This window comes from Aotus nancymaae, unplaced genomic scaffold, assembly GCF_030222135.1.
Source record: "Aotus nancymaae isolate 86718 unplaced genomic scaffold, 86718_ANA_hifiasm-v0.15.2.pri h1tg000083l, whole genome shotgun sequence".
NCBI lineage: Eukaryota > Metazoa > Chordata > Mammalia > Primates > Aotidae > Aotus > Aotus nancymaae.
The window spans coordinates 8,105,935-8,119,560 of record NW_026988498.1 but is presented as its reverse complement, the minus strand read 5'-3'; the positions used below and the strand labels follow the sequence as shown (position 1 = coordinate 8,119,560).

Genomic DNA, 13,626 nt, shown 5'->3' with positions numbered 1-13,626 from the left:
TTCCAATCACTCTATTTCCATAGCCTATGACACTTTTGTTTTTATTACTTTTCTACAGAGAAAAACTTCTCCGTTAAACTGAACAGCCATAGTTTTGAAAAGGGCAGAGTATGAAATTCTAAAATAATCAGTGACACAAGAGGTGGAAACTATCTTTTGGCAGAACACATAGTATTTCACAGACCCAGGAAGGTGTATAGCAAAATCAGGAAGGTAAATTAGTAGAGGGAAATTAATAATAAATTCCACAGTATTTTTCCTAGAACCAGGAATACAATTAGACCCTCTGTAGGGATATGAAATGAAATAGCAAAACAGAAAAATATTCAAACAGTAGAAGAATTACTTATATGTTCCTACCCTTGGGGCACTCCAGTTAAGCTTAGGAAAGACACTGCCCCCGAGGGAATTGATAGCTTCCTGGACTTTAGTGTCAAACTCAGGAAATTCTGGTGCCTACAGAGAGAGAAGAAATCATTGGGCACATCAATATCATCACAGTATGTATGGAAAACAAGATCAAAATCTCAAGGTTATAGTTTAGGGTATTAAAAACAGAATTTAGAATACAAACTATTATCAGAATTCCTGAACTCAGTTAAATAAAATCAGTGATCAAGTACATTTACCAAAAAGAGAAATAACCAGCTGCTTAAAATGACATTTTCCAATCAAAGCCTGCAAAGCTGAAATGACAGATGTCACTAGACTTCTGAGGATGTGAGGAAGAAATGAATGGTTCTCTGTATACCAACATAAAACCAGTATTCATCAAGTGAAGAGAGACAGGTGGAATATCACCTGTAGCTACACTCCAGCTGTCAGAAATAAGATCCCCATTTGAAGAACCAGAAGCCCTTCCATTTGCAGGAAGAGTCTTAGACATGCAGTATCCCCAAAAGCCATGAAGAGAATGAAAAATAAATAATGTAGTAAACTATTTAAACATTGCTATTTCCAGACAAGTTTTAATACAAGCAAAACTCAAAATCTGAACCTTGGTCAAGTTAAAACGTTCTTTCCATTTTGGATGATTTAAAAAATGCACATTTTATATGAGCAAATGACCAAAACATTCTGTGTGTTTGTTTCAACCTGGAAGTGAATAGAAACACTGCTGTTTAACAGGAACTTAAGCCTGATGCCATTATGCCCTGCCTTGAGCCCAGGTCACTATCACAGGAGCCTATGGACATAAGCTAGAAAAAAAGGTAAGTAAGGAGCCCTCAAGAGACATAAAAAACAAAAACTAAGATTCTCCACAGTCATTAATTATCATTATGCCCTGTAAAGAGGACTGCTGCCCCCTATTGGGCAACTACAAGTTCTGAAAAAATCCGGTAATCAACTTCTTCCACAGCAAAAAAAAAAAAAAAAAGACAGAGTACATCTTGAATGAACTAAACTACACATTCCAAGATTACATCAAATACTTATATAGATCCCCAAGATCTAATCCAGTTATGTGAGAGAAAAAAGTGTCACAAGAATCTAAGAAAAGACCAAATAAATGAGTTTTAAAACATGGTCATATATCCCCCAAAACGAGAAACAGCTTTGAGCAAAAGGTTAGGGAATAAAGATGATAGCTTAAGGCCCAATCAGGCTGCCTCTCTTTCTGTTACAGATAAATCTGACCTCTAGACTGGTTAACAACAGTATCTTTTAATTACTTAATAGGCTGCCCCTCTATCTTTCCCTAGACGATGAAATGAGACTAGAGTAATTTAGAGAGGCTTTCAAAATGAACAGCAGCACTCGAGTCCTTTATTTTCCATTCATCTCTCCCCATCCAAAGCAATTACATTTATGTGAGGCCAGTAATTTCCTTACGATGGCCTGAAGCGGCTGAGTTGGCTTCCCTACCACTCTAGCCATAAACCCCACTGCTCTAAGATCAGCACTGGCAGTATTTCCTATAAATGGCATTGCTGCACAAACTTTACAACATGAAAGGATTCAACCTTCAAAGACAAAGCAATTTAATTTTCCTATCCCATAAAACTTGACATCTTAGGATTACTTTATATGTATGCCTTTTAAAAGATGTGGTCAGTTCCCTCAAATCCTCAAAATGACTCAACTTTAGGATAACCTGCCGTAAGAATCTTAAAATGAATTTAAATTATAAAAAGTTTATGCACAGTCTAAAGTGGAAGACTATGTACTGTTTACATATAGCAGAACCTTCTGGGTTATGTGTTTTTAGCCAGGTCTGTGAGCTACTTTACAACATGGCAAATTCTAGGTAAGTGACAGTGACATGAAGTGATTTTTATGGACATGCAATTTCTATCTCATCTGGAAGAGGTCTAATTGTCTTTTCTCCCATACTGCTAACATACTCATTTCAATATTCCTGATCTATATCTTTTCTTTGGATTCTCTTCTGAACCAGTTCTAACATCTGTCTGGTCCCCTCGTAAGTTAAATAACATCTTCAACATGCATGGAAGAGTTTTCTATCTGTATGAGACTCAAGATTTTACCATTTTCTATAAATTATCTATCAAAATCGGGAAACTAACACCGGCACAATACAGATCTTATTCAAAATGTGCCAATTGCCCTAATAATGTCTTTTATAGAAAAAAAAATCAAAACATTTCTTCTGGTCCAGGCATCCAGTCTAGAACCGTGGACTAAATCTAGTTGTCAGGTGTCTTTAATATTCTTCAATCTGCGGCAGTTCCTCTGTCTGTTGTTCTTACCATCTATGACCTCGGCATTTTTGAAAAGTTCAGGGCAATTACTCTATCCAATTTCTGAAAGTTGAGTCTGTTGGATGTCTCCTCCCGAGTAGACTCAGGTTGTGCATCTGTGACAGCTGACATCCTTCCCATGCATCGTATCAGGAGGCATTCATGACAGATCTGTCCCGTCACTGCCAAGGCTAATACTGATCACCCAGCTGCCAGGTCTTTTCAGTGTAACATTACTATTTTTCTTTGTGCAAATAGTAAGTAATTTGGGTGAAGACACTTTGAGAAGATGAAAATATCCTTTCTCACTGTATATTCATCCACTAGTTTTAGTATCTATTTAATCAAATATTACTACAATGGTTGCCAAATAGTAATTCCTAATTCCATCATTCCTTCTACATGTATTAGTTGGTGCCTTTACTACTATAAAGACAAGCTTCCTCTTTTCCCCACTTGCTTAATCACTTACATGTCACTATGGGAGCAGCAATTCTTATTTTAGTCAATGGGTCACAACCTATTCCTATTATTACACATGGAGTATCCCTTATTCAAATGGGTAAGATCAGAATCAGAAGTGTTTTGGATTTCAGAATATTTGGGACCCAAATCTAAACACAAATGTCATTTACATTTCATATACACCTTATGCACATGGCCTGAAGGTAATTTCACTTTTCCCTTGGGGAGGCTGAATAAACTGTGTTGTGCACCTGCATTGTGTCTGTGACCTGTGACATGAGGTCAGGTGTGGAATTTCCCACTTACGGTGCTCCTAAAGTTTTGGGAGCTAGGCATGCTGGGACATACCTGCAGTACCTGCTACTCAGTAAGCTGAGGCAGGAGGATCACTGAAGCCCAGAAGTTTGAGTTCAGCCTGGGAAACACAGTGAGACCCAGTCTTTTGGATTTTGGAGCATGTGAGATTTTGAATTTGGGGATTAGGAATGCTCAGACTGTATTTGTTACGATGCTCTTATTTTTAGACAGTGGGAGCCCAAAGCTGACTTCTGGCATCTTTTTGTCATGTCTCATCGTTGTTTCAGCACTTCCACAGTTTCTGGCACAACAAGTTGTTGCAGGCTCATTTTTACTTTCCCAAACCCAGTCCTGAATATCTCTAAGAAGTTTCAATTCCGTTTAGTAGACAATGATATTTAGAAACCAAGATCAAGATACCAGGTAAGCTCACTGCTACCAGGATGTTACATGTCATTGCTTCTAAAACTTCTTAGTGAACAGTTTGGTAAATATACACACACACACACCTTTATACTATTAATTGCTGTATCTATCATCTTTATTATTTATTTATTATTTTGAGGCAGAGTCTCTCTCTGTCCCTAGGCACTGGTGTAGTGGTACAATCTCGGCTCACTGCAACCTCTGCCTCCTGGGTTCAAACAATTCTCCTTCCTCAGTCTCCCAAGCAGCTGGGATTACAGGTGCCCGCCATCATGCCTAATTTTTTGTATTTTTAGTAGAGACGGGGTTTCACCAGGTTGGTCAGCCTGATCACAAACTCCTTACCTCAAGTGATTCACCCACCTTGACTTTCCAAAGTGCTGGGATTACGGGTGTGAGCCACTGTGCCCAGCCAATCTACACATATTTAAAAATGAGTTGATACTGACAATCCTTACCACTATTAAGATCCAGGTCAAATACCACTTGTCCCGTCAGGCATTCCTGGTGTCCTCAGCTGTAACTGCTCTCTCTGATCTGACAGCACTGTCATCTCCCCATGCCTGTGTCACCTTTCCCCACTGGCTTACAAACTCCCTAGTGGCAGGCATCAAATCATATTCGTCTTTGTTCATCTCACAGAACCCAGTTTAGTGCCCTGAGTATGGCAGACAGATAACATTTACATTACACTGAATGGAATTTTCATAAAAGGAGAGTGATCTGAATGGCATCTGGAGTAAATGAAACATGCAAACTCAGCTGGGCATGGTGGCTCGCGTCTGTGGTCCACGCACTTTGGGAGGCCAAGGCAGGTGGATCATGAGGTCAGGAGTTGAAGACCAGCCTGGCCAAGATGAGAAAACCCCGTCTTTATTAAAAATACAAAAATTAGCTGGGCCTCGTGAAGGGCGCCTGTAATCCCAGCTACTCAGGAGGCTGAGGCAGAGAAGTGCTTGATCCCAGGAGACAGAGGTTACAGTGAGCCAAGATTGCACCATTGGCGGAGGTTACAGTGAGCTGAGATCGTGCCACTGCATTCCAGCCTAGGCGACACAGCAAGATTCATCTCAAAAAAAAAGAAAAAGAAAACATGCAAACTTTCCACTTTGGCATCCGCTGGCAGGCTTCCCCTCTTATATCTAAAGCAGTACATCGGTTTTGAGCAGCTCCACCCCTTTTTTTTAACTTCTACCCTGGCAACCACATCTCTTTCATTAAAATAAACAAGTATCTTCTTATGTAGAGCTGGATTAGAACAAACCCTCCCTAAAACTAGTTTCCTATATTTCTGCCTTTATATTTACTTGTAAGGAATTTCACTAAAAAGCTTTCCCTTTTAACTCAAGGTATGAGGAGTTTCATTCACCCGTTTTTAGAAATAGATCATTTGCTTCACTTACTTCTTTAAAACTATCTTCATTTAAAAATTTTAGGCTGACTTTCACAATAACATGCTTATCCTGAAACACCATAATATGCTTGATCAACTTCCACATTTTTATGTAAAACACTAGTAAAAGTCACATACCTCTCTACTCTTGCTTGAAAGAAACAGTAATTTTTATGCCATTTAAATATACTTGAGGCCAGGTGCTGTAATTCACAACTGTTATCCCAGCACTTTGGGAGGCCAAGGTGGGCAGATCGCATGAGGTCAGGAGTTCGAGACCAGCCTGGCCAAAATGGTGAAACCCTGTCACTACTAAAAATACAAAAATTAGCTAGGCATGGTGTCAGGTGCCTGTAATTTCAGCTACTCAGGAGGCTGAGACAGGAGAATAGCTTGAACCTGGGTGGCAGAGGTTGCAGTGAGCTGAGATTATGCCACTGCACTCCAGCCTGAGTGACAGAGCAAGACTCTGTCTCAAAAACAAATAAACAAACAAACAAACAAACAAATAAATTTGAAAAAGGAAATACAGATTTTCCCTTTAATTTAGGTTCCATAGATTTAGAAACTTCAGAGTTTAATGATAGGCATGATTCCTTCTTGCAGAGCTTCAGAGCTTCACAGAAATAAGTGAAAGCATCAAATAGGCCCTCAAAATATTTCCTTTGTAATCAAAGAGAAAAAGAGGGCAAATCATGTTTGCCTGCTAAGCGTTGCTTCAAGTTATTTTTCAAAATAGAAACAATAGCCCACAGGGGAAATGATACATTAAATGGTAACTACATGGGAATTTAGAGAGGCATGCACCTAAACCTCGAGGCTAACCCTTTCGTGACAGCGTGAGGCTGCCCCATGCTGAGTCTGCTGTGCTCTTACCGTAAGCGTGGCTGTGTTCTCGTCATCAGACCACTGCATGAAAAAGAGGATGAAAACAAAACATTAAATTTAAATACTGTACTGGGTTTCAAAAAGCAGTGCTCCATCCAAAAATTATAAATAAAACCGGAGACATCTTTTCCTGAACACAGAGTACATGTGAAAATACACATCAAAGTAAGATTCTCATGTAATTTCTCATTTGATCAGATGTAAGGTAAGATGTAAAAGCCAGAACCATCTCAGAGATCATTTAAATTAGAACCATCTACAGAGAAGATTATTTTATTTGGTACCAACCTGTATTTCTTCTGCTTCATCATCAGTGTCTGGCTGAGAACGTGTTGGTGGATCATCCCTAAAAAAACACAAACAAAAATCAAGAAAGAAAAGGATTTGGGTACTGTGTGGTCATAATTTCAGGGGTATTAAGTATATTTTTTTAAATAGCCTTAAAATTGGGCTAGGTGTGGTGGCTCACACCTGTAATCCTAGCACTTTGGGAGGCCGAGGAGAGTGGATCGCTTCAGCTCAGGAGGTAGATAACAGCCTGGGCAACATGGCAAAACCCTGTCTCTACAAAAAAATATAGAAATTAGCTGGGCAAGATGGCATGCGCCTGTAGTCCCAGCTCTCTGGGAGGCTGAGGTGGGAGGATCACTTGAACATGGGAGGTTAAGGCTGCAGTGAGTTAAGATCGTGCCACTGCACTCCAGCCTGGGTGACAAAGTAAAATGCTGTCGAATGAATGAATGCCTTAAAATTAGAGAACAAGGCCAGTCACGGTGGCTCACACCTGTAATTCCAGCACTTTGGGAGGCTGAGACTGGACAATTGCTTGAGCCCGGGAGTTTGAGACCAGCCTGGGTAACACAGAGACTCTGTCTTTACAAAAAGTTTAAAAATTAGCCAGGTGTGGAGGAGTACACCTGTGGTCCTATTCAGGAAGCTGACGCAGAAGGATCCCTTGAACTCAGGAGTTTGAGGCTGCGGTGACCTATGATCACATCGCTGCACTACAGCCTGGGTGACAGCAAGACCCTGTCTCAAAAAAAGAATAAAGAAATTATTAAAAGTGCACTTGCATGAAGAGATGACAGAATAAAACCTTTCTGCCCTGTTCTCAGATATCATTAAAAACAAGTGAAAGAGAAAAATACTCCATCTCTGATAATACTAAGAATCATCTAGACTCTGAACCTCAGTATATGAGAAAGTTCTGACAAGAAAGGGAAGATCGAATAGGATAAAGAAAGACCCAGAAGGGAATGTCTGAAGAGCTGTCTACACAGCTGACAGAACTACTCTAGGGGCAAAACCAAGAATCTTTTCTTTGTACAATGAAAACAGGATATGCGGGCTGGTGTCAGGAATTCACCGTGGATCTAGACTGAACCGCTGCAAAGGCTGGGAGAGAGAGGGGAAAAAAAATAGGCACACTGTCTTTGAAGAAGACAGAAGCAAAGCAAGATGTGGAGTCCTAATTAGGGAAAAGGTGCTGGACTGGCGGGAGCAGATGAAAGCAAAAAGAGAAGGCAGATAAGCTGTAAGTCTGCCTTTCTTCATGGTCCAACATACAGAGCCCTCCTGCGCAAATAACTCACCATATTCCCATGCCCAGCTATCTCCAGACCCTCAACTGATAGAAAAATGCAAGTTAGCTCACTGCAACCTTGGTGATACCAGTACTGCACAAAGCCCTCTTCAGGACACAACGCAAGCACCATGTTATAAAATCTCCAGCAAGCCTTTGTCTTCCTGCAGTCAGCTCCTTTCTTGCTGACCTGCCCATTGCACCCCTGCGACCTATTTTCATACTCTCTCTAATAAATTTCCCTCTCTCTACCTCCAACTGTCAGTGAATTCTTCTTACCACCCACGCCACTGGCCCCAGGTAGTCACTGATCACCTGCAACACAAGGGCTGAAAAGGGCCACCCAGCAGCTCATCTTCATTGCCTAGAAGGAAGCAGAGGCTGAAAGAACTCAGAGGGAAGACTCAGAACACCATGCTGGCCCCTCCGCAACACCTAAATACAAATAACTAGCCTAGGAAGGACTCCTATCATTGAGAAAAATAATCATGGTAAGAACCAACATAGCAGCTATGCAAAGACTAAAGAAGGAAAAGGAAGGGGAAGATTCTGGTTAACTTTACATTTTAAAATAACTTAAAGCCTGCAATTGGATTGTTTGCAACTTAATGGATAAATGTTTGAGGGGATGGACACGCCATTCTCCATGATGTGCTTATGTCACACTGCATGTCTGGATCAAAACACCTCATGTACTCCATAAATATGTACACTTACTATGTACCTATGAAAACTAAAAATTAAAATTAAAAAAATTCATTTATGTGTCAGTGTCACACACACCTTGTACACAGGGCCCAAAGGTAATTTTATACAATATTCAGAAAGCAAAAATGTCACTATCTCAGCACCCACGTGGACAGATTTCCGATTTTCCAATTACGGACGCTCAACTCATTTTACTATTTAGCCTTAAGGGAGACAAGGTCAAGAAAGGACTCGTGAACAAAGAGAGATAATGAGGATTGGTGACTGGAGGGAGCCACCACGTGCGTCGGAGCCACCACGTGCGTCGGAGCCAATGAGCGGGCTCGGTTCAAGTATCACCTTACTGTAAAGGCTTCCGGGATGACCCCAGCTTACAGTAATCATTTAAACCCCAAACATGACTTATCAGAATACTTGATGCTTTTTTTTTTTTTGAGACAGAATCTTGCTCTGTCACCCAGGCTGGAGTGCAGTGGTCCAATCTTAGCTCACTGCAACCTCCACCTCCCAGGTTCAAGTGATTCTCCTGCCTCAGCCTCCTGAGAGTAGCTGGGACTACAGATGTGCGGCACCATGCCCAGTTAATTTTTGTATTTTTAGTAAAGACATGGTTTCACTATGTTGGCCAGGATGGTCTCAATCTCTTGACCTCATGATACAGCCGCCTCAGCCTCCCAAAGTGCTGCCATTACAGGCGTGAGCCACCGTGCCCAGTCTGTAACATCCTTTATAATAAACCAGTAAACCTAAGTAAATGTTTCCCTCAGTTCTGTGAGCTGCTCTGGCAAATGAATCAAACCCAAGGAGGGGGAAATTATTTCTAGCTGGCTGGTCAGAAGCTACCTGGGTAGAGCTACCTGGGGGTTGCAATTGACATCAGAAGTTGGCGGGCAGTCTTGTGAGAGTGAGCCCTCAGCCTCCTCCAGGGAAACAGTGTCAACTGAACTGGACTGGGGGACCCCTAGCTGGTGTCTGCTGAAGAACTGATTGCTTGCCTGTTGGTGGGAAGAAAGCCCTACACACGCGGTCACATAGGTCTTCTGTGTGGATTGTTGTGGTGGGAGAACAGAGAAAAAATAGTTTGTATTTTTTCCACTTACACAGACATAAAAGAATACATACTATGTAACTCCACTTTTATGAAATTCTAGTACTGACAAAAGTCAACTAAGGGACAAGAGAAACCTTTCTGGGGAATGAAAGTGTTCCATGTTTTGAATGGAGTGATGGTGAAATACATGTAACCATTTATCAAACTTTGCCAGGTTGTACACTTAAGATTCATGTATTTTATCGTCAATGTACCTCATTTAAATTATACTTAAATTTTTCAAGTTTTTATGTGTAAAAATAACCTACTCTAAAATTACCTTTCAAAATTCTCAAGAGATTGTGAGCTTTCAAAAAGGCTCAACAGACAATGCTCTTCTCAATCTGAGCAAATGGCATCTTCATCTAATTGTTCAATCAGAAATCTGAGAGGAATTCTTGACACATTCCTGTCATCAAGTTCTGAAGGTGCAAGTCCAGGTCATCTGAAACCCACTTCCTCCCCCACAAATGTCACCATCTTAGTTCAAGCCACTAGCAGGTCTCACCCGGTCCAATGCAATATCCTCCCAACCTGTCTTCCAGTCACCTACCACTGCTCAGAAACTGAAATTTGATAAAGTCATTCTCTTGCTCAGGGCTCTTCAACGCCTTTCTCAGAACAAATGCCAGCATCTTTAACGTGACTCCCACACACACATCCCTAACCTTTAGTGTCCTCCCCCATGTCATCAACTGTCAATCTCATGCCACTTACCCTTTGCTCACTCCCATACTCTAGCTACATGACCTACTCCAAGCTTCTTGTGAGTCAAGATCTTCTAGGCCTAGAGCCTTCATTAATGCTGTTCCCGCCATCTGGAAGATTCTTCCCTTCGCCCTTCAAATGACTACATTCCCACCTCGGCCTCCCAAAGTGCTAGGATTACAGGCGTGAGCCACCCCGCCCGGCCTTGTTTAACAGTATTTAACATCAGTGCTTGCCTAAGCCAGAGGCCATGCAAACGTCTGGCCAGTGAGCTCTTCAACATGTTTACACTACTGAGCTCTACCAATTATTTTCTAATATTAAAAGTCATTTCACTTATAGTCTCATTTATATAAGCTTATTATATATAAACTCATTTATAAAGCAAACAGGTATATGTATGTGAGAACAATAAAATTGGCCAGGCATGGTGGCTCACATCTGTAATCGCAGCACTTTGGGAGGCCAAAGCAGGTGGATCACCTCAGGTCAGGAGTTTAAGACCAGCTTCGCTAATATAGTAAAACCCTGTCTCTACTAACAATATAAAAACTAGCTGGGTATGGTGGTGCATGTCTGTTGTCCCAGCTAGTCAGGAGGCTATGGCAAGGGAATCACTTGAACCCAGGAGGCAGAGGTTGCAGTGAGCTAAGATCAAGCCACTGCACTCTAGCCTGGGTGACAGAGCAAGACTCCATCTTAAAAAAAAAAAAAATATATACATATATATATATATATATATACACACACACACACACATATATATATATATATATATACACACACACATATATATATGTATATATCTGTAAATATCCCAAGGTTGAGACTTGTCTGACTTTCCTACTGTTTCCTTAGCCTCAAATTATTCAAAGTTAATGAGGCTCTACATTAATAATCTTCAGGTTACTGAGGGGCTGTGAATACCAAAAACAGAAATATAATCGAGAAAGCTACACTAAAGCCCATCAGGCAAAATTATGGGGTCCAGTTAATGTTACTGAAAACATATAACTCTTACTGTATTTCTATAGTTCCTTCATCCAACAAATGTTTCTCAAACTCCTCTGCTACATCGGGCACTGCTCCAAGAGCTGGGGTGGACAAATGGGCCAAGTCCCTGCTCTCATGACACTGCATTCTAATGGAACAATTAAGGGAATTATGTCAAGTGGAAGTGCTATGCAGAAAAATGAAGGGAGTCAGGGCACAGGGTTATTGTCAGGCTATTTTTGAAAGGCTGGTGAGGGCCGAACACTCATAACGTGACTTGTGAACAGAGACTCGAATGAAAAAATAACAACTTCACTAAATCCTATGATTCTTCAATGTTTTCAAGTTTGCATCCAAAAGACTGAAATACATTAACTTCTTCCCTTTATTCTATGAATAGAGAAACCACCTGAACAGCTTCTAGAAAGTGGGGGTGGGGTCACAGTAGGTCAGCTGTGGGGAAGAAAATGTTGAAAAATTAAATGATAAACTCTAGGAAAGCTTTCTGTTCGAAACAATGAGTTTCTAATCTTGAAAACTGAAGGGTCTCAAAGAATTTTAATGTGCACTTCCCCCACCCTGCTACCATCAGAAGGAAAAGTTGTCATCATACCTGTTTTCTAAAGACAGAGATGAAAGGAACTGCTCAATTTCACAACTCATAATTATTAAAGGGAAAAGTACTCAATGATGAAAATATTGACTGAGCACTGACAAGGAATACAAGACAGAGATCAGCACATCATTTTGGCTAGGAAAGAAAAAGAGCTAAAGGGAGAGAATGGTACCTAACCTAATTCATTCATTTTATGTGTATCTTTATGATAAAGTTTGAGAAATTTTTTCCAATATACTTTACCTTCCTGAAACCACCAGAGTCCCATCATCGAGTAAATAATCCTTCACATTCTGAGGAAGTGGAAGAATGACACTAAAAAAAAAAAAGTACACCAAAAAAGGCGTCATTTTATAAGACCAACTCTAAGCAGAGAGAAAAATGTCCACATCTGATTAATTTTTGAATTACTTGTTTTAATATAAAGTAGAAAATATTAGTGCTGTACATTTGGTAGCAGCAGACATGGAATTAGAATAGTATGATTACCACAATGGTCTTTGTTGTAAACAACAACAAAAACCAGCCAAGTCCAAACAACCAGATGGAAATCACAATCTGAAAGCAATAACCTCAAAAGGATTCTCAGTGAGCACATTTCTGAGTCTTTAAGAAATCAGAGATAAGCAGATATTTGCTGCAACACAGGAAATGCAGCAAAACAAACCAGAAGATGATTAGCATTTGGTCACCTTCTAAAGATAGAGGGCAGAAGTAGTCAAGAACTGGAACCATTCTTCGATTAGCAATGAGCACCAACCGCTAAGAATTCATGATACTTTTGGATGTGTTTTGCTGGCATTCTATTCACCTGATCATCAGAGAGATAAAGCTGCTTAACTGGGCATGCTTTAGCTTAACTTGTTTCAGTTAATCATAATTAAGGATGGCAAAGCCATACCTGAAGTTACTTAAAAACTTATGGGATAATTTATCTTTTACCTTGAAATAATAAATAATCAAAAATCCCTACCACAGATATCTAAAAGTGCTGCTATTATTTTGAGCTTGAGGCATACATATACTTTTAAAGTGGAAAAGATTACAGCCTGCTGGGAGTCAACAGAACATCTATGCCTTATAATATGTCTCATTTATTTATGGAAAAAGTTTTTTCTGGCACATTACAAATAGTTTTTGTGCACAAAAAAAGAGTATTCATGGGCTACATCAGTTTTTAAAATAAATATTTATCAAAGGTACGATTTCACATTCAAAAATCTAGTTCTTCCTTGGGCTTTTAAGTTCATCTAACAAATCTTATTATTATGTTTGTAAATCTACTAAATTTTAACCAATTTCAAATGAGGCTTTGCAATTTAAAAGTCTCCTTAAAAATTTAAATTCTATTTATAAACTACTCAATTTTCTTTTTTAATATGTCTATTGGCTGATTACAAATAAGCTTTCCTAAGTATTTTACTCTTACAAAGCTAAGTAACGAAATTGTTAAGTACAATGAATCTAAGGTTCTACCAGACATTCCAATACTCTTTAAGAACTTGAAACTTTTCTTATCCATTTTAACTGACAATTCTAAGTCAATTACAATTTTTTCAAGTACATATCCGATCTTTATTGAACGAAACCATTGTATAATGAATCAGCAATTACTGAAATGTTGGCTCAGAAAATCAGTAAGTGCAAACCCCAGATTTTCTATCAACATCTTTTAAAAACCTGGCAGATGAAACTGTACATATTAACATTTAATGCCTACTTGATGTTTTTAAGAATATATACATTGTGGAATAAATT

The 13,626-nt window shown here is 39.7% G+C and overlaps 1 protein-coding gene across 2 annotated transcripts in view; it reads right to left on the bottom strand.

Annotated features, from left to right (window-relative positions):
* Positions 1-13,626, bottom strand: part of CDC123 (cell division cycle 123) — a 48,522-nt gene that overhangs the window by 34,033 nt on the left and 863 nt on the right. Inside the window, exons 2-5 of one of the 2 annotated variants that reach the window (XM_064369008.1) lie at positions 12,112-12,183; positions 6,460-6,517; positions 6,160-6,192; positions 361-456 (exon numbers count right to left, since the gene is read on the bottom strand). In XM_064369008.1, the coding sequence (XP_064225078.1) occupies positions 361-456; positions 6,160-6,192; positions 6,460-6,517; positions 12,112-12,183 (259 nt within the window). The remainder of the gene's footprint in view (positions 1-360; positions 457-6,159; positions 6,193-6,459; positions 6,518-12,111; positions 12,184-13,626) is intronic. The other variant, XM_012443424.2, reaches the window with a different exon arrangement.